The 26,903-nt window shown below is 37.5% G+C and overlaps 1 protein-coding gene across 2 annotated transcripts; it reads left to right on the forward strand.

Annotated features, from left to right (window-relative positions):
• Nucleotides 1-777: 777 nt before the first annotated feature.
• Nucleotides 778-4,656, forward strand: LOC149146739 (putative E3 ubiquitin-protein ligase RHY1A). Of its 2 annotated transcripts, XM_089449332.1 has the most exons (4): nucleotides 778-936; nucleotides 1,496-1,702; nucleotides 3,218-3,351; nucleotides 4,007-4,656. In XM_089449332.1, the coding sequence occupies exons 2-4, from the start codon at nucleotides 1,514-1,516 to the stop codon at nucleotides 4,479-4,481; spliced, it is 798 nt and encodes a 265-aa protein (XP_089305458.1). In that variant the 5' UTR covers nucleotides 778-936; nucleotides 1,496-1,513; the 3' UTR covers nucleotides 4,482-4,656. The 2 variants fall into 2 exon arrangements, with proteins under 2 accessions (XP_089305458.1, XP_089305459.1); XM_089449333.1 differs by lacking the exon at nucleotides 778-936 and having other exon boundaries at nucleotides 1,601-1,737.
• The last annotated feature ends 22,247 nt before the right edge of the window (nucleotides 4,657-26,903 follow it).

Here is a 26,903-nt window from a genome sequence, read left to right on the forward strand (position 1 = left end):
TAATTAAATCAATAAGTTAATATTTTTATTTTAAACTCTTTACGTTATACTTAAAATACAACTCAATGAAATAATTTTTTAGAAATTAAAATATTCAATAATTTATATTTCCTTATGAATAGAGTGCAACTCAATAAGTAAATTAATTCAAAATTCTGAAAAGCAAATAAAGGTGATGCAGTTAGGTTAGTTGTGAATATCATAAACTTATTTCTACCTTAAGAAACTTCCACCAACATCTCCCACTAGGACTCAATACAATAATTGGACCTAATACCCTTTGGCTATCATCAAAGTACCAAGTTGCACGCATGACATGATACCTTCATCAGTCCTCACACTCCAGTAATTATCGATGATATGTATGTGTACTGCAAAGTGCCATGGACCCAAGATATGAGCCATTTTTCTGAGGCAATTTAATTAAAATAAGTATACTTCAGTAATGCTGAAATGAGTCACGCTAAATCTAATTAAATTAATACGTTGTCTTTTTCGGCGGTTGAAATAGACACGTTAAATTTGATTAATAATAAGTTGCCTTTATTGATGGTATAACATACTTTATTTAATGGAGAAAATCTTACTTTTTACGTAAAAAATCAGGATGTCCCATGGGCCCTGCGAGCCATAATTTTTATGAGAGCACGTCGTCACGTTTGATTCCTCTGGACCCATGTCGGGACCCAATTGGTCAAGAAAATTCTGAAACGGTCTCCCATCACTTGTGGCTTAGCTGTCGCAGTACAAGTCGAGGGCCGAGCATTAATCAGAATTAATTGGATTGATATGGTGAATTATTGAGAGGCGTGGCACAGAGTTTTTTTAATACAGTGTAGAGCGCATTATGCTACTTTTCAACTGAAGCACCCCGTATTAGCAATGGCCATAATTCTCTTCATCAGGGTTCGCAGACTTTAACAGACAGATCGTCAGGTATGTCTACATTTAAACTTTCCTTCTTTGATATTACAGTTGAATCTGCACAATGATTGCTACTCTGCACTAATCTTGGAAGCATAGGAGTTTTCTCGCAGTTTGTTCGGAATAACAGTTTTTGGGGAGTGGGCTAGTACAATTCTGTAGGGGTATTTCTGTGTGATTTTCACATGGCTCTATTACCAGGCTTCTAATTTAAGGGTTTCGATGTTTTTATGAGATTCTCACAGTTAAGAATATCTGTTCTGTTATTTTCATATTCAGTATTTTTTAGTAAATTAATGAGTGTTTTCTGTTGGTTTGATCCACCGAGATTTGAACATTGAATTTTTTTAGTTCAAATCCCACTTCATAACAAAGCAATCCTACTTCATAAAACAAGCTATTGCCAATTAAGATGCTTCCAGTTTAGTACTTTTTTAATTCCGAGAATTCAAATCACATGCCTGCCTAACTAAATATCCAACTTCGTTAGCAACAATTTGTTAAGCTAAAACCCTTGGAATATTTTGTGGACACTAATCTATTCTGTTATTTATGATGGCACGATGAGCAGGATCCAGAGAGTTCAGCTATGGCGGGTCAGCTTCCAGGAGTTCATGAATGTGCACGCAGACGAAGGTGTAATCAAAGGGGTTCGTTCGATAACTTTCAGCTTTGGGGTGCAAATCGGAGGAGCAGCCGTTCTTCTTTCTATCCATACCAAGATCTTTCCACACGCCAGGCCTCTGAATATTTTCAGCACCCTCAGGTTCACTCAACGGTATTCACAGTTGCTCATCTCAAAAAATGTCTAATGTATGTATTTTCAAGATATTTCTACCACAATAATAGCGCATTTGTATGACTTTAATGTATCTATTCCTGTAATATTGTTACATAATACTGGAGGAAAATTTAGTTTACAAATTTACAAAGTTCCTCCTTATAAAATTGGTCTTGCTCCTGTTTATATCAAGTAGGATAAAGTGCAAGACATTACCCTTCTATACTGACAGAATCAAGTGATTAATCTTACCTCATCAAAAACATTAGCTGTTGACAGAATTTTGATTTTCTCAAGGTGTTTACAAATAAGTTACAGTGTTGTTTGGATTGTCTGGGGATGTTTACAAACAAATTACAGTGTTTGGATTGTCTTAAAGTGTCTACAGAAAAATTTTGAACTGAAGATTGTCAAATGAAAAGCTTTTGTACTTGTTTGTGCTTTCTTTGCAAATAAGGAGACTTCTGGAAAAACAGCAAAAGAAAGTGAAATTACAGTGCTGCATATGAGATTGCAGTATTTTGATCACAGTGTTCTGATTGTTATGAGATGTTTGTAAGTAAATTTTGAACTCAAAATAGTGTGTATGCTTGCTTTGTAAATAATAAGAAAGAAATCTAAGTAAATTTTTTTTTTTTTGAATGAAATTTAAGAAAAGGAGAGTTCTATTAAAATAGCTATGATGTTTTATTATATTAAGAATTTACATATATGTTGAAACGATCCATAGAACAAAAATATTTGATGTATTTAGAGAGTTGGTTTATATTACCTCCAGAGTAAATAGCAGAATTTTTTTTCCTTTCTACATGTTAGAATGTTTTTTTTATAAATAATGTTACGTTAATAACACTCATAATTAAGACGAAGAGCTTAAAAGCGGTTCATCCGACCTGTATGTCATTAGTGCCACGCCAACTATTATATTTATCGCATACCTATTTTGTTTTCTTTGCCATAATAAAAATAAAGAGAGCTGTGAAACAAGAAGCTTTATGTATCAGTATTTTGTCCTCTCTTCCATCTTTATAATAAAGATAAAGAGGACCGTGAAGCCCTAACAACAACCATTATGTACCAACAGTGCTGCATATCATGGAGAATATACTTTCCTCTGGTACATACATCTTGGCATTCCAGATCTGTTTTGAGAAGGATGAGCATTTCTGGTAAACTGAAAATAGTGAGATTGTAGATTGGCATATTGACATTATTGTTATTAGGTTTAGCTTTATAGAAATAGCAACTAAAAACTGTTTAAAATTAAATCACTGCAACTAAAAACTGTTTAAAATTAAATCACTGCAACGAAAAAAGTATCCCATAAAAAGTTCCAAAATAACCAGTACTTTTGGTTTGCTATTTTTGTTATATCTTCCTCATGCCTTGCTCAGAGACTCGTATAATTATTGATATTCAGGTAGAAGAGTACAAAAGGTCTTTTGCAAAATCTGTGAGAATCTCTGAAAAAAACCACTCATGGTTTTTGGCTTTGGTTTTTGCACATGGCAGACAAGATCGACAGAGCAAATGAGAGCAGAGCAGCATCAACCAGGAGAAAGTGGTGACCTCAAGGGAGTTGCACGTGAAGCACGAGAGCGTCTAGACGAGAAGTTAAGGGCAACCTCATTATCAAATAACAAAAGGTTGATTTTCAGAATTAGTCTACTCTGGTTTTATATACTCAATAATAATGTGAAAAAGAGATTCTGAGTGAGATTATTTAGTAGTTGGTACAATGAGATGTTATTTTTTTGAGACATTTTTAGCGTTTCTGACAAGTGTCAAAAAATTTTTTTTGTCCCTTATAACAAGTTGTTACAGTAAAATGTTATTTTGTATAGGACATTTTTGGTCCCTTATGACAAGTTATTACAATAAAATGTTATTTTGTATAGGACATTTTTGGTCCCTTATGACAAGTTGTTACAATAAAATGTTATTTTGTATGGGACATTTTTGGCCCCCTTGTAACAAGTGTCAAAAGAGGGTTACAATAAAATGTTATTTCTCCATGCCCCCATATTTTGTATCTTGTTATAAAGTCAAGAAATTGGTACTGGGAGATATTATTTCTCCATGGACCTTTTGGTCCCTTGTGATAAAAGAGTCAAGAAGTTAGCTCTTTAAACCTGAATCAAATTAGTTCAAGGAATTATTCACTTTGATGAAAAATATTTTTTTTACTAATTTTTGCCTGTTATATTGAATTATGAAAGTGGCATAGATCCAGATCCATCTTGATCCCAGTTATGGTGATTCTCAGAAAAATACAATAACGATGTTGTTATTGTGATGCAGGCGTAGTAGTTTTTGGTACAGAATTACCCAACAGCTGGACACACTTATCAATATTTATGATCCAAAGCATCATGGTAGCAACTGTTTAGAAGAAGTTTGGCCATCCAGAATCAGGGATTGGTTAACTTCAGACACTTCAGTCACAGAAGTAGCAAGGAGATCTGCAGAGCCTCATGTTACCCAGAATGCCCATTCCTGCTCTACTGGTCTGAATGAAGCCTCCATCAATTTGCTTGAAAGACAAATGTTCATGCCCAAAAACAAGAATATCGGTGGGAAATACGGTTGGAAAAAATTGATGAGTACCTCCACGCAAGAAGACTGCCCAGTATGCCTTGAGCCCTTCCAGACTAATCAAGTACTCATACATCTTCCTTGTACACACAGATTTCATTCCAGCTGTCTGGTTCCATGGTTGAATAGGCATTGTCACTGCCCATGTTGCAGGACCAAAATATCAATCAAGTCACCATGAACTACATAAACTCTTTTCTTTTTTCCTTCAGTTGCCCATCTGCCTCACTTTTTGTTTGATCTTTAGAATCGAACTCGTGTCTGGAATGCACATCTGCTGTGTAAATATTAGCTAGAATTGTACGAGTTTTAATACTAAATTAATAAATTAATAAGTTAATCTTAAATTTCCTTTATTTTTCTATTGTTATTTCACAATTTCTGAAGCTTCTTCCAAACGCTAGGAAGATTAAATGGTTGATGATACTGTTTTAAAACAAATTTATAAATTAATAAGTTAATCTTAAATTTCCTTTATTTTTCTATTGTTATTTCACAATTTCTGAAGCTTCTTCCAAACGTTAGGAAGATTAAATGGTTAATGATACTGGTTTAAAATAAATTTATATGAAAGCATTTGGATAATCTCGTTAGCAAATCTTTGAATTTCATATATACTTTGATTTCAAAGTTCCCATTTATGAGATATGTTGAGTTATTGTTTAGTAATAAATGTGTTATATTTTATAACTATCAACCTGATTCTTATGAAGAGTGTTGCACCATTACGGAAAAATAGTGTTTTATATGTATTAATTAGTTTGATATTTATGTAAGAATTAATAATATTTTTATATAAGTTAAAATTACATTAAAGTAGTTAGGTATGAAAATATATTTTATAGTATATATAGAAAATATTTTATATCTTTGTAATTAATTTTTTTTTTTTATTATTATTATATAAAGGTGAAAATATATATATTTAAAAATAGTAATTTTTTTAGCATAGAGATTTATTTTCATTTTATTATATATATTTTTTGTTTGCAGATATATATTGTGGCTTAAAAACATCATGTACTCAAAAAATTATAAATCATATTTATGTGACACATGTTTATATAATATTTTTTTAGTTAATTAATTTAATTAAAAGAGCAAAAAAAGCATAACTATCTTTGAAATAAAATGTAGCATTTGATTTGTCACTATTAATAAAAATATTCTGTCAAGATTAAATTTTTACCATCCACTAATAATTATTAATAATAAATTAAAATACTTGAAACCTATGTCAAAATAGACAAATCTACCAACTTAATTAAATATTTAATAATAATGATAATAATTAATTGATGATGATGATGATGATGATGGTTGTTAACGTCCACTGAGACCAAATAATGATCTATCGGACCTAAAAAGACAAATTATTTATTTTGATTTAAGATTTTATTCCGATGCTCAAAAAGCTTGGAGAGAAGCCTCCCGAGTTCACTATAATGTTGGCATTGTAAAAGGCTAGAAAGGTCAGTATTGTAACAAAGGTTGTGAAATTGAGATCTAATGTGGTTGTATGCAGGGCACTCTAAGAGGAAGTGATTTTCATCCTCGATGCTCTTATTCTCACAAATATGGCAGATCCTTTCCATCCATGACGTTTTAGGATTAATTATTATTAAATATTTTCTTTAATATATAATTTATTTTAAAAAAATATAGTATAGGGATATTCATAAATCATATTTATATTAAATAAAAAAATAAGTTTTTTTTTTTTTAATTTTTCCCATTTTTAATTAGATTTCTGTAAAAAAATAAAAAAAATAACAACAGTTCCCCGACTACCTAATTATATTCAATTCCATTTTTATTATTATTATATATATTAACATGATTTTATACCATAAAAAAATCAATTTGGATGGAGAATGCCTTGTATAGTAACATTTCCCCAACTGCCTAATTATATTCAATTCAATTATTATATATATATATATATATATATAACATAATTTTATACCATAAGAAAAATCAATTTGGATGGAGAATGGTCGTATTTATCAAAGTGACGCCATTAGGATATCCATGCCTCTCAAATTATAGTGCTATCCTTGGCCAACATTTATTGTTTCTTGATTTCAAAAACCTCAAAGTGACGCCACCTAGCATATTCATGCCTCTCAAATTATAGTGCTATCCTAGGCTAACATTTATTGTTTCTTGATTTCAAAAACCACATTGATTTGATGGGTTGAATGGACATTTTTTCTTTTTAAAGATGTCTAATGAACTGTACCTTTTTCATCTCGCAAAAATATGAGAAAGTCAAAAAAAATTTACATGGAAAATTTAATAAAAATAGTTTTTATTTAATAAAATAAAAAAATATAATAATATTTTATTTAAAAAAATAAATTAATAAAATAAATAAACATATAATTTATTAATTATATTACAAATTAATAGTAAGATAATACATAATATTGATCACAAATGGATTTGAAAAAAAAGTTATTAGAAACAATTAATATCCATATTTATTTTAAAGATTAAGAGTCAAAGTTTATAAAAAGATAAAACAAAACATCTAGGGGTTGACATTCCAAGGCAACGCTATAATAGGATGCTTGTGTGATGTCGGAAATAGCTATATGTAAAAGAAATGAAAACTTTATAAGATGGGCATGGTAGAAGAAGAATACATACTTAGATTAAGGTAGGTTTAAAGATCAAAGCAAATAGAAGTTTACTGGATCGCGTTTATAGCTTTAGTTAGAAGTTACTTTTGTTGGTTTTTTTATTTGGATTTTTGGGGAATTTTTTTTTACATTTATGGTGTATTTGATGGTTGTGGTTTAATGTTTTATTTTGGTTATTTAATGTAAATGCCACAACCCAATTTCCAATTCATTGGTAGTTGGGATGGTTTTCTATGCAGTCCCCTTGATCCACATGACACCGAATTGTTCATTCATAAAGGCATTCCCACTATTATATACCAAATCAATTATACAACATTAAAAACTAGTTGATTAAGAGGTTGGTTTGCATTGTACCAAATATATTCACTCTAAAAATTCCTGAATCTAACTCATCAAAAACCCTTACTGCAATTACTAGGTTACAATCTCCTACTTGTTATTTACATCAAGAAGTTATTTAATTGAATAAACATCAAAGTAAACACTATTGCAGCTTTCACAAATATAAAGATCACGCATTGAAATAAACAGAGACAAAAACACAAAGGACATTGTTATTTTAGGACAATCATCCCTAAAAAAACCCAATTCGAGAGAACTAATGCAACATATAGAGGGTTTGTATTATTAAGCATATTCGTGAATACAATTATGGTGCTACCAATGGCTCACCCAACAAAGAATATCTTTTGCAGTAGTACCTCTATCCAGAGACAGATATTCTGAAAACTCAGCGACCGGATGATCAAACCCCATAGCAACTCCCATTGTTCCTTACGCTGGACAGCGAACGCTGCACCAAATAATGCTCAAGAATTGCGTCATTCTTTCAGGAGCTGCGTCACCCTCTCCCGCCGCAGAGTTTGTTGATCTTCTCCCAGTCTGCGCCACGGAATCTCCCCATTGCTACCTCTGAGGCCCTTCGTCAACCTCTACGACTTTTGTGTCACCTGTGTCAGCCTTCTGCGTCCTCTATGTCAACTTTTCAGCGTCTGCGTCAGCGCTTCTAGGCCCTGTGTTGTCTCTCACGGAACTGCGCTTCCGCTTTGCTATGTATTTTTCACCCTTGGATGAAAATCCCTTGCTGCACTGACCTTCACTGCAACTCTGATCACTAACTCGATTTCCTCAGCGAACTTCACCTCATAAAATTGAATTCTTTGATCACTTGGTGTATCTCTAACTGACCTTCAAGCTTCCTCTTATACTTTTCTTGTTGACGAATCAATGGTCGAGATTAAGTCTCTAATCAACGACTAAGATTAGAACTGGATTGATCCTCGTCTCTTACAACTTTCTCACCCATATTTTATTAATACACATTAATATTTCTATTTTCCTAAGTTTAGACTTAGGAACTCATTAAAAATATTTATTATTTTAATAACTTTTTATCCAAGTTGAATTTCTCCAAACAAAGTTTGGGACTTGGATATCTCATGTCCCTTAGTCCATCCACAAAATTTCATGGTTAGAGCACATCCAATGCTACCCAAAATCAACACTCCCTCTTATCGTGGAATGTGTTATAGTAATGCGTCATCATAGAAGCATCACATTGATCCTCCACATTAGTCCTCTATGTTGATGCTTGGCCTGCTGCCCCACATCCACTGCACTGATGCTTCTTGTACTGCTGCCCATGGCACTTCCACTGCCACAGCTACATCTGTACTGCAACTCCCTCTCAAAATATTGTACATGCTGCTCATAGCACTGCAACTGCTAACTATTGCACTGCGACTCAGTGTCTGAGAAGTAAGTAACTGACTTCACCCAATCACTGACACCTTGGTCAGTCTGGAATCCTCGTGATGCTAAAGCTATCTTAATTGTTATCTTGTGCTCTCTCTACTGCCATCGCGTTGCTGCAAACACCTCTGTGCCTCTTGGACTGTGGCGACCTCCACTGCACTGCCTCAAATTTCAGCACTCTAGCTCTACCAATGTTGCTCCATCACCCCTTGCTACACCCGACCTATCATCATGCTACTGTCTTTAAGGGCCCCTGTAGTTGGATGTGATCCAAGAGTTTGGGCACCTCAAGGATCTTGCCCCTGTTCTGTTGTCCCCTTGAATATAGCTCTATGTATCCCCACCTCTTCTCTAGACGCGCATGAGCACTCATGGCACAATAGTCATTAGTGTCGACATCCTTCTCCGCCTTTGCTAGAGAATCCTTTGAGTCAGACGCTTCTCTCTTGCCTTTCCTCCTAGGGCACTGAGAGGAATAATGTCCCAGCACCCCACAGTTGAAGCACTTGACCTTGGAGATGTCTTTCTTCTTCCTCTTATGTACTTTTTGTTGTCCCGCTGATGCGAGAGCTGCATCCTCCTCCTCCTCCTTGATTTGAACTCCTTTACTGCTACTCCTTTCCTTGGTCAATCTCCTTAGCTCTTCCTGTTGAAGAGCTGACCACATATCATCCCAATTGGGGAGAATTTCTCTGCCCAAAATGCTTTGGAAAAATGTATCCCACTCTTGGGAGACTGCATTCAGGGCAATCCTAACCATGAACTCTGGATCCGGTGTAGACCGCAGGTAGTAAGCTGGTCGCAAATCCCTTGCAACCGGAGAAGGAAGGGATCTATCTCCTCCCATTTCTGCATTTCATATTGATGCAGGAGCACCCAGTGCCCTTAGACAAAGGGAGGAAGCCAAAGCGGAAAAAAGAAAGCGAATGTGGACCAGGGGAGAAAATCAAGGAAAAATCTGCGTTAAAACAGATTTAAAATATGGAATGGATAAGTCTCGAAGAATTTATAAAATGTAAATCTCCCATGTGTTATATGCACGCATTATGGAGTGAAAGCTTTCGGGCTTTTGGCTAGAGGATTGATTGAATCATTCTGTGATCCGATCCAACAATGTTTCTTATATATATGTGTTGAACCTACGTGTTCAAGGTAATATAGAAGAGAGAGAGATAGATCCAATGTAGTCAAGAGGAGACTTTGTTTAAGGCTGAAATGCCTTAGTTGTAATCCTGCCATGTATATTATAATATGTATGTGTTTTGTGGTTCTAGCATGTCTGTGTAATATGTCTCCTTTCAATTCTGTTTCATATGTGTGTGCGAGGGTTTAAATCCCAATTTTGAGTGGTTTTATCGACCATCAACTACGATAGGATCAATGGCGATCCAATAGATTAATGTTATATATATACATGTCGTGTGTGAATGGTGTATGACAAAATTGTGGCTTAATGCTGAATTCCAATCACACTAAAAATGAACGCAAACACTGTCGGATTCGAGAACCAGACTTAAACCCTTATAAAGTACGACCTATAGCTTATCGGGTCTGGATGATTGATTGCGGATCAAATAGTCAAAAGACCCATGACAGTGAAATGACAAAACACCGAGTGTGATAGTGCGACTTAATGAAGACCGTTGGATCGGAAATGATCGAATTATGGAGGATTGATCTCTTATCGCAGGATAGGAGTGTCGATGGACAGAGTATTGGGACGCTGATATAGCGATCGCCGATAAAACAGAGATCGACGATCGGGTCAGAGGAGTTATCAGAGATCGGGTGTATCGGGGGCCTAAAGGAACATCGCTTATAGTGGCAATTGTATGGTGAACTCGATGATGTAGAGAATCAGGAATATATATTTTAAAGTCTAGTATAAAGGTTCGGAGCGGAATTTCTATGACTTTCCTGTATTTCGATAGTTAAGGGTTGAAAGGGGTTTAAGGTTTAATGCCCATATGTATTATTTCCAATGAAAATAAAAGCTCCGATAGTGTGGGAAAAGGCTCCGATGAAGTATAAGTCCATAGTTTTAAGGCTTAAAAGCCTAAAGAACGCTTCCGATAGGCTTTGTGGGCCATAACCCATAGGCCTCAAGATTGATTATTTAAAGGGAAAGGGATTTTGATCAAACCCCAAAATCTCATTCCCATAATTTGGTATCAGAGCAAACAAAGATTCTGCGTGCAAAAGGAGGTTTAAGGATTTCAGAGAGAGAGAAGAAAAAGCAGGGGGTATAGTTGTTTAAGCTGGAGAGTTTGTAGTTTTACTGTCGTGCAAGTAGCGGTAGAAAAAGGTGAGATGACTTGCAGCAAACCTAGAGCATGGAGTGATTATATGGTTCCAGAGGAGAGAACCTGAAGGATGCCAAAAGACCGATTGAGGAGAGCTTGATGAGGTATCATGTAGCAGAAGGAGACTGTCACTGCAGAGGTTTGGTTGCAGCACACAGAAGACCATGGATGCAGTTCCACTGAAGGAATATAGTGGGTAAAATTGTTAAAGACAAGGAGAAGCACATGACCAGGGGGGTCATAAATTTTTGTGCCTCGAGAGTCTGATGCAGGAGCGTCCAGAGCCCTTAGACAAAGGGGGGAATCCAAAGTGGAAAAATAAAGCGAACGTGGACCACTGGAGCAAAACAGGGAAAAATCCGCTTTAAAACAGAGTTAAAAGATGGAATAGATAAGTCTCGAAGACTTTATAAAATGTAAATCTGCCATGTGTTATATGCATGCATTATGGAGTGAGAGCTTTCGGGCTTTTGGCTAGAGGATTGATCAGATCCTTCCGTGATCCGATCCAACAATGTTTCTTATATATATGTGTTGAACCTGTGTGTTCAAGGTAATAGAGAAGAGAGGGAAATAGATCCAATGTAGTAGAGAGGAGACTCTGTTTAAAGCTGAAATGCCTTAGTTGTAATCCCGCCGTGTATATTATAATATATATATGTTTTGTGGTTCCAACACGTCTGTGTAATATGTCTCTTTTCAATTCTGTTTCATACGTGTGTGTGAGGGTTTAAATCTCAATTTTGAGTGGTTTGATCGACCATCAATTATGATAAGATCGATCAAACCACTCCAACAATATTTCTTATATATATGTGTTGAACCTGCATGTTCAAGGTAATATAGAAGAGAGGGAGATAGATCCAATCTAGTAGAGAGGAGACTTTGTTTAAAGCTGAAATGTCTTAGTTGTAATCCCGCCGTGTATATTATAATATATATATATATATATATATATTGTGTTTCCAACATGTCTGTGTAATATGTCTCCTTTCAATTCTGTTTCATACGTGTGTGTGAGGGTTTAAATCTCAATGTTGAGTGGTTTGATCGACCATCGACCATGATAAGATCGATGGCGATCCAATAGAATAATGTTATATATATAGATGTCGTGTGCGAATGGTGTATGGCAGAATTGTGGCTTAATGCTGAATTCCAATCACACTAAAAACGAACGCAAACACAGTGGGATCCAAGAATCCGGACTTAAACCCTTATAAAGTATGTCCTATAGCTTATGGAGTCCGGAATATTGATTGCGGATCGGACAGTCAAAAGACCCATGACAGCGGAATGGCGGAACGCCGAGTGCGATAGTGCGACATAAGAAGACCATTGGATCGGAGATGATCGAACAACGGAGGATTAATCGCTTATCGTAGGACAGGAGTATCGAAGGACAGAGTATCGGGACGTCGATATAGCGATCGCCAATAAATCGGAGATCAACGATCGGGTCAGAGGAGTTATCGGAGATCGAGTGTATCGGGGGCCTAAAGGAACAACACTTGTAGTGGCAATTGTATGGCAAACCCGACAATGTATAGAATCGGGTATATATATTTTAAAGTCCAGTATAAAAGTTCGGAGCGGAATTTCTATGACTTTCCCGTATTCCAATAGTTAAGGGTTGAAAGGGGTTTAAGGCTTAACGCCCATATGTATTATTTCCAATGGAAATAAAAGCCTCGATAGTGTGGAAAAAGGCTTCGATGAAGTATAAGTCCATGGTTTTAAGGCTTAAAAGCCTAACGAATGCTTCTGATAGGCTTTGTGGGCTATAACCCACATGCTTCAAGATTGATTATTTAAAGGGAAAGAGATTTTGATTAAACCCCAAAATCTCATTCCCATCACATATGACCTCAGCTGATTCTCCAATAACATCTTCCGTTGCACGGAAGAGCCCTGGTATAAGGTGGTCAGGGTCTCCCACATCTCCTTTGTTGTTTTCTTCTCAGCAATATGTAGTATTACATTATCCTCAACTCCTTCTAGTATCATGCATTTCACCTTCACCTAAGCCTCCTCATATTTCTCATTTGCATCAGGGTCAACTGGGACAACCACTGTTTTCAAGGCATAGTTCTTGATGTGATGTTTATCTAGGATTTTCTAGGATCTTGGCCTTCCAGAGGACAAAATTGGAAGCCTCGTCCAATCTATCCTAATAACTCAATCCATTCACTACTATCTCTACTCCTCTTCTCTTGAATCCTCTGAGTCCTAATTTCCCTCTCAAAAATCCTTTGGCCAACTGTCGAATCACTCCTCTCCAATCCCCTTTTGCCACTACAACTCAAATCTAGATTTATTGGCTAGAAATCTGTCGTGGTAGTGCTTCCTTCTACCTTGGTTCATTCTCTTTAGACATTGTTCTGCACTGACAAAAACATCATCCCACCAGCTCCACAAATCAAAATATGCACAGCGCCCTTAGCCCCAACAACTCGAAGAATCTAAGTCCTTCAAGCTCTGCGCAATCTTTGTGTGGGTTGAATCTGCTCCTCCTGTTCAATTATGTCAATACTTCCTGGCTCAGAAATATGTCGTGGCTCTGCGTGACCCTGATCTGCCCTCCTCTTCCTCTATGATGGCCTTGATCATTGATGCAGCTACTGTGTGGGCTCCTCCCAGCCACTATGTCTTCCTTTCCCCTCTTAGAATTCTAATGCAGGCACTGTGTGAGCCTCTACGTCACACTCTTTGCACCACGTCACTCCTCTTGCCTCTTCAGCTCTGGAATAGCACTATCTCTCGAGACCACTACTTCTTTGCTGCAAATTATCAGATTTCTAGGATTGTGTCTTTAGTCGCCTATGATCTACAATAACTCTGATACCATGTGAAAATTTCTGAACCTCACACCAGAAAACCCTACTGCAATTACTGGTTTACAATCTCCTACTAGTTCTTTACATTAACCAGTTATTTAGTTGCATAAACATCGAAGTAAACACTATTGCAGCCTTAAAAAATATACAGATCATTCATTGAAATAAATAGAAACGATAACAAAATGGACACTGTTATTTTTGGACAATTGTCTTTGGAAAAACCCAATTCGGGAAAATCGGTGCAACATATATAGGATTTGTATTATTAAGTAGATTCGTAAATACAACTAGGGTGCCAGAAATGGTTCACCCAACAGAGAATATCCTTGGCAGTAGTACCTCTATTCGGAGATAGATATTCCAGCGAATCAACAACCAGATGTTCAAACCCCACAACGACTTCGGTTGTTCTTTATGCTGGATAGCGAAAACTGCTCCAAGAACTGATCTAGCACTGCGTCACTCCTTCAGGAGCTATGTTACCCTCTCCCGGCTCAGAGTCTATTGATTTTCTCCCAATCTGCCCCACAAAACCTCCCCAGTGTTGCCTCTGAGGCCCAACGTCAACCTCTATGGCTTCTGCGTCACCTTCGTTAGCCTTTTGCGTCCTCTGAGTCATCTCTTCAGCCTCAGTGTCAGCCCTTCTAGGGCCTGTGCTGTCTCTCCTGGCACCCTATTGCCTCTCTGCTATGTATTCTTCAACATTGGATGAAAATCCCTTGCCAAATTTCCCCTCACTGCAACTTTGATCACTAACACGATTTCCTCAGCGAATCTCACCCCAAAAAATCGAATTTTTTGATTATTTGGTGTATCTCCAACTAAACCTCAAGCCTCCTCTTATACTTTTCTTGTTGACGAATCAATGGTTGATATTAATTCCATAATCAATGGCTAAGATTAGAATTCACTTGATCCTCGTTTCTTACAACTTTCTCACCCATATTTTATTAATACACATTAATATTTTTGTTTTCCTAAGTTTAGACTTAGGAACTCATTAAAATATTAATTATTTTAATAACTCATTATCCGAGTGGAATTTCTCCAAACGAATTCTGGATCTTGGGGATATCATGTGCCTTAGCCTCTCCACCAAATTTCATGGCTAGAGCACATTTAATGCTACCCAAAATCAACATTCACTTGAGTGAAATTGCTAGTATAAAGATCATTCTTAGTGCATTCTATATCCACACGACAACCATCCCATTGAGTATTGCAAGTCATTTTAATTTAGAATGCACCCACTTATTATTATCCTCCAGCTTATAAACATTGGTATTAGCTACAACATTGTTGTTAACTAGACCACTGGTTAACATTGAGTGAATTTGGATTACTAGATTCAGGGGTTGTCTTCTTTCCAAAAGCTTTCTCTCTTTCAACAAACTTTTTCACAAGAGAGTGAAAGGTTATATCTTTGAGATTTCCATTTGCTTGCAATGACTCAAGATAATTGGAATAAGTAGGATAAAGTGCCTTGAGAAAAGCAATAAGAGGAATATCCAACTCAACCTTAGTGGAATTGATATCATGCATTATAGAGTTTACTTCAGATGCAAGAGCAAGAGGATCATTATTTTGCAGTTCAAGAGTGGAGTTTAATCATAAGTTGAACAACTTTAAGTGCAGAATGTGGGTCATAAAGTTCTTTTAGCTTTTGTAAGGCTTCAAAGGCAGTTGAATATGACGAAATATGGCGACTCACCTCTTCATTTACAGATGCTGCGATTAATGCATAAGCTTTGCTGTTCTTGTTTTCCCAAATGACGAGCTCTTTGTCTGAGGTAGGCTGTACTAGGTCATTGTCTCCTTCTCCGACACACACTCCTTTCCACAACTCATTGAAAATGAGGGTGTGTTTTATCATCCGGGACCATTCAGGATAGTTCTCCCTGTCAGTGAGAACTATTCCCACCATAGATATGATTGAATGCATTGTAAAATCCAAGAGCTGTAAAAATACTTCTACTGCTAAAAGAAAATTGATTCTGATATCAAAATGTAATCTGGCCTCAAACAATATATTAAACACAGTCAAACGCAGGAGCATTAACTATGTTAGTCACTTTGAAAACAACTTTATGAAAACAACACTATGGTAGCCCAAACAATACTATGGTATAATACATATGTATGTATTCTCAAACATTATACCTCGTTGCCCTAAAAATCTTCACTGCACATAACATTTTAATGCATTATATTTTAACACCATTCAAACACTAACGGGATTCAAACCCGTGACGTATACAATACAAACTCCACAACTTTACCAATACACCATCGGTATCCATGTCCACGCATGCCTCCAGACGTACTGCGACGAGGGTTTGCGGGATTTGAAAACCTCTGTAATGACAATTACTCAGTAGCCAATTTTCCGTTCAGCGAACCCTTGCCCCACGGTATTTTATCTTCGAACAGAAAATTCTCCACAACCCCGGCGAACAAATAAGAAAAAATGCTTGCAATCAAACAGCGTTGGAGAGGTGAAAGGATATTTTATGAAGCAGTTTGAGTTTTCGCTTCAAGTCCAGAGGAATGGTCATACGATGTTCCTGCCGCGTTCCTTGAGGATTTAATAATGGCCCAGAGGTATCAAACCTGGTCAATAGATTCTGAAACAACATTTACAAAAAACGAAAGCAACCCTGCCGAGAGAAATCCAAACTTGATTGATGAGCAATTTGAGATATTTCTGTATCCACTAATTCAGCAGTGAAAGCAACAGGAGGCCGACGGTTTGAACGAAGGTCTCATGCACAGTTTTTTTTTTGTTCACAATGGAGGGCACGCAGGCAGGGTTCAGAGATGATTTCAATCATAATCATAGTATGGACAACTAGAACTGGGTGGAATGAGCTTGGACGGTTATTCGTAGAGCGTTAAACAATGAAAACCATAAGCAGAGGAACGTTGCAGTGTAGGGTTTGTTTAGTAAAATGGTAGCAGTGTAACAGTAGCAGGCTTGACAAAAAATATCAGAATCTGGCACCAACGCATATCTGAGCAGCGTATTGTATGGAGGAGGGTGTAGGTAATGGAATATGGAGCAGAGCGCAGACAGTGCATGCACTCAGTCAGACAAGGGAGTTACAAGGCACACGAGCTAAAAAAGGAGCTGGCTCTGATACCATGTCAGGCCAGGTAGTAACTCCATTAGGCAGAAAAACTGGTTCGTCTATTCATTCAATTAGGTAGGTCTATTATATACATGAGGGAGAGACTGTTCAGTTCATCTCCCGATGACTATTCATATTTCACATTTATTTATTTACAGATATTTACCCAATCACAAGGATTAGGTGTCAACAAATAACCACGGTTGCTGTGTACTTGTCTATGTCATCTGTGGCCTGCACGATTAATATGAATCGTGAACCAATGTATTCTTGTGCGGGGGACATAGAGACATCATATTCTCCTGCATCTTTCTTAGAACAGTCCACATCCAAGGAGAAGTCCCAAGACTGTGCACCCTCTTCCTCTGTCATCTGACAAGCTGCCTTTTCAATTTGTGTGGAGGCTACCTGAGCAGGTTTCAGAATATCAAGACATATATTATCCATATCAACCTTGGGCATTGAATTATGGCCTGCTTCAGTGCCTAATGGGCAATTGTGAGGGAATGTCACTTGGACATATATAAAAGCAAAAGATGATGGGGAGCTTTCTTCTCCCTTTTTGATCATTGGGTTGGGGATAACAGCAGGATGGCCAGGTTGCAGATTTGCATAGTCATCGAAAGTTGGCTTCGGGCCCAGACTCTCTGAGGATGGTAGGACCCGCTGTTGGTTGCTTCTGTTGATAAGCTTGTTGTTCTGCAGGTACAACAAACTCACGAGCAGTGCCTCTGGATAATGATTCTTCATAGGTAGCTTTGGTTAGGAAAGGGGCACTACCCTTATCTTCCAAACCATGGACTTCATCCTCTTCTTCATACTGCTCTTCTTCCATGACTATATTCTGAAAAAGGGTTTTCACCCTTTGGCCTTCGTTTGCATCTTTGCTTTTCTGCAAAATCTGCAACTGCTCCTGTGCTCCTCTATATGGATTTGGATTTGGAAGAGAAAAGGCACCAGGGGCTCCTGCTTCTTGAGAATACTGCTCAGCCTCCAATCTGGAAACTTCAGAGGCCAATAACTCTATCATCCTAGCTAATTTATTGATTTCAGGATCTGAGGATGATGAGGACTCACCCCTCTGTCTTCTTCTTTTAGCATCACCTTCGAGTCTTTTTGCAACCATGATGTTTGATTCTACTTCAAAGGCTGCATCTTGCATATCAGCCAAAGAAGCACATCTTCTTTCTCTTAACAGTAGGCAAAACTGAGGATCGAAGCCATTGGCATAAGTAAGCATAGCAGAAGTAGGGGTAGGTTTCACTTCGTATGGTATTCTGTTGTACAAATGATTGAATCTCTTGTTGAAATCAGACAACAACTCACCATTTTCCCTCTGCAAGTTCCCAAATTCAGTATGATAATAGAGCAGTGTTGGGTCCCTATAATACTAGTGATTACCCCATTACTATTATAGTTGTATCCCTTATTAATATTGTTGTTCCCCTATTGTCCCCATATTGTTATTATTGTGCCCCATAGAATCCATCTATTGTTATTTTTGTGGCTTTATGTTATTATTGTTAGGTCGGCTGGGTTATATTGTGGCTCCTTAGACTCCTATATATAGAAAGGAGGTTTTGTCATTTGAATCATCCAAGAATTGCTCATTTATGTAATGTAAAGGAGGTTTCCCCCTCAAAGAGGCTAAATTCTAAGGCGTGGATCTCTCTTTTCCATCTTTTTGTGAGCTGGTTTCAGAACATTTGGTATCAGAGCTTTGGATTCTAGGGTTTGGCTGCTCCAAACAGGTCATCGTGGAATTTTCGCTATAACTTGTTTTCTGCGACGTTTCAGAAGCTAAAAAAAAAACCCATTTGATAACAAATCGCGCTGAATCTCGGGTTTGAATTTCAGAGCTTTTCGCGCTATATTTGTGGAGATATGATTTGAGGAAGTTTGTCTTTTCGCAGACTCCTGAATTACATTCCAAATAGGTGACCTAGGGAAAATCATTATAACATTCTCTCTGAGCATCGGATTGAAATTTTGTAAGAAGGTATAGAAAGAGGACGGATTGTAGTTTCTTGTATATCTTTTTCATATCCAAAGGTCGAAACAATGACTCGTGGCACGTCGTACAAGTTCGCTCTACTGAACTAGTCTATAATTAGGTCATCTTGGGAGATTGTGCATAACTCTTCCTTGGAGAATCCAACTTGGATCAGACTGGTGGCATTGGAAAGAGGACACAGAGGGCTACTACAAGTCACAATTTTAGAACTGGATGATTCGAAATTGCAGAGATACATCAGATTCAATATCAAGCTTCTACAAAGTGAAAAAAGGTGTGTAGTTTTTTTTAAATTTTTGCATACGCTTGGTTTGAAAAATTAGTTTGAATCGGTAATTGATGCCCCAAGGAAAGAAAATGAAAACACCTAGTAAGCAACCTGAAAACTCTAGCATGAGTTATGAAGAAGAGAAAGAAATGCAACATGATATATCAAAATTACGAGACCAAGTGCAACAAGTGTCACTTGCACAAAAAGCAACAGAATCTAAGATGGATGGTTTAAGAAAAGATGTAGAAGCTAAGATGGATGGTTTAAAGAAAGGTGTAGAAGCTAAGATGGATTGTTTAAAGAAAGGTGTAGAAGCTAAGATGGATAGCATGGAAGCTAAGATGAATGGCATGGACACTAAAATTGATGGTATGGATGATAAGATGGAAGAATTGAAGATAAATATGAATAAGTTGCTACAAGAAATGGTCATTAATGGTGAAATGGTAGTAAAGGAAAACCATGATGAGAACAAAAGAAATGTTAATCATGATTCCATAGACTCTAATGTTGGATCGAAGACCCACCATATTCCAAAAATCGATATGAGGAAGTTTGATGGCAAGGATCCTGCAACATGGATATTACATATGGAGCAATTTTTCGATCTCAATAACGTGCAAAACACACAAAAGGTACATATTGCAACTTGATATTTGGAACCAAATCAGTTTGTATGGTATCAATGGCTTTGCTCTTGTAAACAAATTATCACTTGGGCAATTTTTACGGAAGAATTGACAACACATTATGAGGATACAAAAAGCAACACTTTTTTTAGCCAATTGATAAGCCTCAAACAAAAGGGTTCAATAATGGAGCACATTAAGGAGTTCCAAAAATTGAACATAAGGGTAAAAATATTCCAGAGGAGCATAGGATTGATGTGTTCATAGGGACTTTAAAGGATAATATCCAACACGATGTTCGCCTTTGGGAACCTGATTCATTAGAGAAGGCATTCAGGTTAGCAAGAAAAATGGAAAGCAAAATTATGGCAACCAAGAAGCATACCACTCACAACTATAAAGATGGAAGTGTTGTTGCCCCTAGTTTTCTACAACCTATAAGGTTGACACCACAACAATTGGAAGAAAAGAGAGCAAAAGGGCTTTGTTACAGTTGTGAAAACAAATATACTAAAGGTCATAAGTGTGATGAGAAGAAATTATTCTACATAGATTGTGAAGAGGAAGAAGAAAAGGAACAAGAAAGGTCAAAAGAAGAGGATATACTCCAGGAACAAAGCCTAGATAAAGAAGAAATGAATCCGACCATATCTTGTAATGCATTGGCGGGAATTACCACTCCTCAAACCATCAAGATAGGAGGACAAATCAAGAAGAAAAAGGTAATAGTGTTGATTGATTCAGGAAGTACCCATAATTTTATTCATTGTAAGGTACCAAAAGAATTGAATTTCTTCTTATATCTAGCACCAGAGTGTTAAGTAATGGTTTCAAATGGAGGAACAATAAATTTCTTTGGAAAGTGCCATAATATCAAGATATCCATGGGAGAGTATGTATTGACTAGCCCAATGCTTTCCATTCCAATGGGAGGTGTTGATGTCGTACTAGGAGTCCAATGGCTACAATCCTTGGGTACAATAGCTTTTAATTTTCAAGAACTTTTCATGAAATTTTCTGTGGAAGGAAAGGAAGTTGAATTAAGGGGTATTGCATGGAAACCGGGAAAGATAATCAACTCTAACGGTATGACAAAGCTTCTAAAAAAGGAACAAAGAGGTGTAATTGCACAATTATGTTCGCTAGATGTTTCCACATTGGAATCATCTATTTCTCCAGATCACCAAAAAGTCTTGGACAATCATTCCAAGGTATTTGAGACTCCCAAAGGTCTCCCACCTATTCGTGATCATGATCATGCTATTCATCTGATTCTAGGAAGTGTTCCTCCAAACATTAGTCCGTACAGATATCCCTATGCCCAAAAGAGTGAAATTGAACGTATGGTTGCAGAAATGCTAGAGGCTGGTATAATTCAACAGAGTCAAAGTTCTTTCTCTGCTCTAGTAGTATTGGTGCACAAGAAGGATGGATCATGGCGCACGTGTCTGGATTATAGGGAGCTCAAAAATCTCACTATTAAAGATAAGTTTTCCATTCCTGTCATTGATGAATTACTAGATGAATTGCATGGATCAATTTACTTCACCAAGTTGGATCTTCGTTCAGGATATCATCAAATCAGAATGAAGATTGAAGACATTCCGAAAACAAAATTTAGAACTCATGAGGGTCATTATGAATTTTTGGTCATGCCTTTTGGCCTTACCAATGCAACTTAAACATTTCAAGGTTTGATGAATTCCATTTTCAAACCATTCCTTAAAAAATTTATGTTAGTATTTTTTGATGATATACTAATCTACAGCAAGTCTTGGAAGGATCATGTTGAACATGCTAACAGGGTGCTACAACTATTGGAGGAGAAACAATTATATGCAAAAATATCCAAATGTTTCTTTGGAGTACAAGAGGTGGAATATCTGGGTCATATTGTATCTCATGAAGGAGTTAAGGTAGACCCTAGCAAAATTAAAGTCATTAAGGAATGGAAAATCCCCACATCCATAAAGCATCTGCGAGGATTTCTAAGGTTGACAGGGTATTATCGCAAGTTTGTTAAGAATTATGGGAGAATATCAGCACCTCTAACAACATTATTGAAGAAAGATGCATTTTCATGGACTCCAGAAGCAACAAAGGTCTTCGAGCATCTTAAAGGGGCAATGTGCCAAGCACCAGTCTTAGCTACACCAGACTTCACAAAAACCTTTATTGTGGAATGTGATGCTTCAAGAAATGGAATTGGTGTTGTTTTAATGCAAGATGAAAGACCCATTGCTTTCGAAAGTCGTCCAATCAAGGGAAAGTTTTTACACAAAGCTATTTATGAGAAGGAAATGTTGGCAATACTCCATGTACTTAAGAAATGGCGATCCTACCTAATGGGAAGACACTTCAAGGTAAAAACGGATCATGATAGCCTTAAATACTTTTTAGAACAAATATTATCCTCTGAAGAGCAACAAAAGTGGGTCACAAAGATGTTGGGTTATGACTTTGAAATCATCTACAAAAAAGGAAAGCAAAATGTGGTGGCAGATGCACTCTCAAGAAAGGATGAGGATGTGGAAGCATTGTTGTGCACCATTTCTATTATCCAACCAGATTGGATAAACGAAGCAAGGGAGGAATGGAATAATGATGAAGAAATGTGGGCACTTATTCGAAAGTTACAACAAGACTCTAGTACGCTGATACATTTAGCTGGCAACATGATTCGTTATGGTACAAATATCGCTTATACCTCTGTAAGAATTCCCAGCTAAAACAAAAGATTCTTATGGAATTGCACACTTCTCCCTTAGGAGGGCACTCAGGATTTTTAAAAACTTACCACACGGTTGAGAAGGAATTTTTTTGGGAGGGCCTTCAATCAGATATTCAAAAGTTTGTGATGGAATGTTTGGTTTGACAACAAAATAAAGTTGAAATAATTAAGACACCGGGTCTATTACAACCTTTATCCATTCCAAGACAACGTTGGGAGGAAGTTTCAATGGATTTTATCACAGATTAACACAAGTCTGAGGGAAAGAGTGTCATCATGCTGGTAGTTGACAGACATACCAAGTATGCACACTTTTGTGCATTATCACATCCATTTAAAGCCAGTACAGTTTCTACTGCATTTATGGAAACAATTCAAAAGCTACATGGAAACCCAAAGATTATTGTAAGTGACAGAGATCCCATTTTCACTGGAAATTTTTGGACAGAATTATTTTCTTATCTTGGTACTTAGTTAGCTCATAGCTCATCTTATCATCCTCAATCTGATGGGCAAACTGAGATAGTAAACAAATGTTTGGAAGGATATCTTCGTTGCTTTGTATCTGATAAACAGACACAATGGGTCAAATGGTTGCCTCTGGCTGAATGGTGGTATAACACTTCCTTCCATACAACAACAAAAATGACCCCATTTATTGCCCTTTATGGATATCAGCCACCATCCATCACATCATATTTAAGAGAAAATTCTAAGGTTCAAGCAGTGGAACATCACATCGAACATCAACAACATGTCCTCCAACTCTTGAAGGATAACCTCGTGTTGGCACAGAATAGAATGAAACAACAGGCAGATCAACATCGCATCGAAAAAAGTTTTGATATAGGTGATTGGGTATTCCTAAGACTACAACCATATAAGCAAATGTCCCTCAAGCAAGCTAAGAAGGATAATAAATTATCACCAAAGTATTATGGTCCGTACAAGGTGTTGCAAAAGATTGGTACTATGGCATACAAATTGGAGCTTCCTGCAGCTTCTCAATTGCACCCAGTTTTCCATGTTTCATGTTTAAAGAAGGTTATAGGCGACAAGCTCCCAGTTCAAACAATATTGCCAGAACTTGACGAGGAAGGAAAAATTATATTGGAACCAGAAGCAGTCACAGAAATAAGAACTTGACAGTTACGAAATTGATCAATTTCGGAGTATCTTATCAAGTGGAAGAACTTATCCACTGAAGATTCCACATGAGAGGATGAGAATTTTATAGAGAAGCATCCAGAACTACTGAAGCATTGAGGACAACACTTTTTTGAAGGAGAGGGGCATGTTGGGTCCCTATAATACTAGTGATTAACCCATTACAATTATAGTTGTATCCCTTATTAATATTGTTGTGCCCCTATTGTCCCCATATTGTTATTACTGTGCCCCATAAAATCTCTCTATTGTTATTTTTGTGGCTTTATATTATTATTGTTAGGTCGGCTGGGTTATATTGTGGCTCCTTAGACTCCTATATATAGAAAGGAGGTTTTGTCATTTGAATCATCCAAGAATTGCTCATTTATGTAATGTAAAGGAGGTTGCCCCCTCGAAGAGGCTAAATTCTAAGGCGTGGATCTCTCTTTTCCATATTTTTGTGAGTTGGTTTCATAACAAGCAAATCTCTCTTATCCCCCCAATGCTTTAGAAACACATCATCTAAAGCCTCAATGTCTGCAATAGAGTTAGGGGGTAATTCTCTGAACCATTTTATAGCCTCCCCATCTAGGCTTTGGACAAAAACCCTCATCCAAACATCCTCTTTATTGATATCCAGGTTATCAGCATAGCTATAAAAGGACTCAAGGTGCTCTTCAACTGTTACTCCTTCTGTACTAGTAAACTTAGGCATATATTCCTGATAATCTCCTGCATGCATGGCATTCAAAGGGACAGGCAAGACCAAGGGTCCATACCTAGAAACTACGATTCTTTCTATCTTTGTAAGAGTTTGCTGACCTGCCATGACTGAGGTTGGTGGAATGATACTAGTAGACTGAGTGATATAGATCAATGAAATGAATAGCAGAGACAGAGGAATATGATGGACAAAATGGATGCTTTCTTTAGATTGAGATCCGAAAGGGAAATGAACGAACAGGAGCTTTGTGAATCTCTGAAGGTGACTTCTTCACTAGCAGCGATACATGGGACTTTTAAGGCTTACCTGATCCTGATGCCCCTTTCTGTGATTTTTTATTCTGCTTAACAATCTTCTCAGGATCGGGCATTGGGTCAGCTGGTGATTTATGAAGATTTCTCCGAGCATGCCTCACAAACTAAGCCAGGACTGTGATGTGGAGTCACCAAAAGTTGGTATTCCTCCAGTGGAGTTGCCAGATAGATGATTACAATTAGAAATGTGCCCAGACTTTGTCTATCATCAAAATCTGGAACTGTGTCATCCTCCCAAGGAAGTTGAGCTTCAATCTCCTCTCCCCGACAACGGCGCCAATTAATGTTATCATCCCAAGGAACTTTCCTAGGTTGTATCTCAGAGATGCTCAGGAACATTACAAACTCAACAAAATGTTGGAAATGGATGAATGGAAGGAATGATGCATATTCAAGCTAGATAACCACTTCTACTATGCTTAACTCCAGACATGGATGAACACCCCCAGAATACAAGGCTTTAGACCACCAATTACTCATAGTTTGAGGATTAGGTGAACATGAAGAATACTGATCACACTAGCAGATGCACAAGACCATGTGATGGCGGGCTGCAACCAGTAAATAGGTCTGCAAATCTATTTCCTAATGCACAGACAAGATGACAACTCTCTGGCACTAAGTAAACAGAAACCTGCATAGCGCATTCAATGATACATACTAGATTCTAATACAGAGGTGGGATGACAGCCCCTCTAATGCTAAACATCAAGAGCACATGAAACATACATAAGAGGCACAGCCTAGAATAGAGTAGAAATGGAAAGTGAGCAATTAACAACAAAAGAAGCTTGTATTAGCTGAAAATGAAGACCAGACGCTGCAAGTATCACAGTAGTTAAAGTCTCCAGAAGTTAAACCTTACATCAAAAAAACAACCATCAACCTCATTACATCTTGTTTCTGGGTATATATAGAGGTTGATTACAAAAATTCTCTGTTATTCTATGCGTGGAGAGGTCATAATGGACCACCAACCACATTATCTATCTAAAATGGGCCTTTGCTACAATCTGCGTTTTTTAATGAACAATTGACCTTTTCTGTTGTTCAGCTGTCCTTCTTTGAGTAGGTGGCATGAAATATGAATGAAACTCCATAACCATTGAATGCATTTGACTGCTCGAGGTTGGTCCTTTTCTTCTTGGCCATCCTTTCTTACTAAATGCAGTTGTTGTGGATTAATTGCACAAGGTACTGGTAGTTGATCGCCATTGTCCTTCGGGAGCACAGAACAGTCAAAGGAGTGTGGACTTCATGGCGGGTGGACAGAGTGAACGGAGGAATGAGGTTGTCCGTCAGATTGCGCAGATCGACGGTGGAGACAGCACGACAGGGGCTATCGGGAAGGTGAGGCGGAAGATGATCGCAGGCCATTGGATCTCGAATGGACGGCGGAGATCTATCGGCGGGAAGAATCAGGCAGAAGCAGGGCAGACGATTGTGAGCCATTGGATCTCGGGCAGACAGATCCAACAGTGATCGGGGGAAGAAGCTACGCGAGGACTTAACGGCCGAGAGAATGGTTTCAAGCGGTGGGCGGTATTGATTGCATCACTTTTGGTGTGTAAGCGGTAATCTTACACGGGGTAGCGATTCCACTTAGGCGATGATGCGTCGCGGATGGGACAAGATCAATACTACTTTCCCCGCGAGATAACGTGCAGTTAAGTTACGGCATCGGGAGGAGCAAACAATGTTAGATTGCGGTGAATGCGATTGCCGGTGGGGGAAAATAAACTGGGTTTAATGAGCCGGAAAAGGTTTTGGCGACAGTTATTCAGTGAGAAACGTTTAGAGAAGGTGCACGGTCATGTTACTGCGGTCATATGATGTTTAAACTTGGCGCCTGGGGAGATAAGGAGATACCGGTTTATGCTGAATTTTTGGAGTAAAACAGGGATAACGGGGGTTATGGGAGTGTAGAAAAGATGAAGGAGGAGGAAGAAATGGACTGCAATGGGCTCCCTTTTGAGCATAACACACGGTCAAGCCTACTCTGACCTTAGAAAATCTTCGTCTTATAGCAGATCTAACAATGACTCAACATTTATTTGATGACAATATATAATTAAAATTTATTTACAACATATTAAA

Source organism: Pinus tabuliformis, chromosome X, assembly GCF_031772625.1.
Source record: "Pinus tabuliformis cultivar Carrire ecotype Pingquan chromosome X, CPIR1, whole genome shotgun sequence".
Taxonomy (NCBI): Eukaryota; Viridiplantae; Streptophyta; class Pinopsida; order Pinales; family Pinaceae; genus Pinus; species Pinus tabuliformis.

Bases quoted from the DNA above. Each gene is read 5' to 3' on its own strand.
- LOC149146739 (XM_089449332.1), top strand. From the start codon at position 1,514: ATGGCGGGTCAGCTTCCAGGAGTTCATGAATGTGCACGCAGACGAAGG. The intron at 1,703-3,217 runs GTATTCACAGTT...TGCACATGGCAG, and splicing joins ACCCTCAGGTTCACTCAACG to ACAAGATCGACAGAGCAAAT. The intron at 3,352-4,006 runs GTTGATTTTCAG...ATTGTGATGCAG, and splicing joins TCATTATCAAATAACAAAAG to GCGTAGTAGTTTTTGGTACA.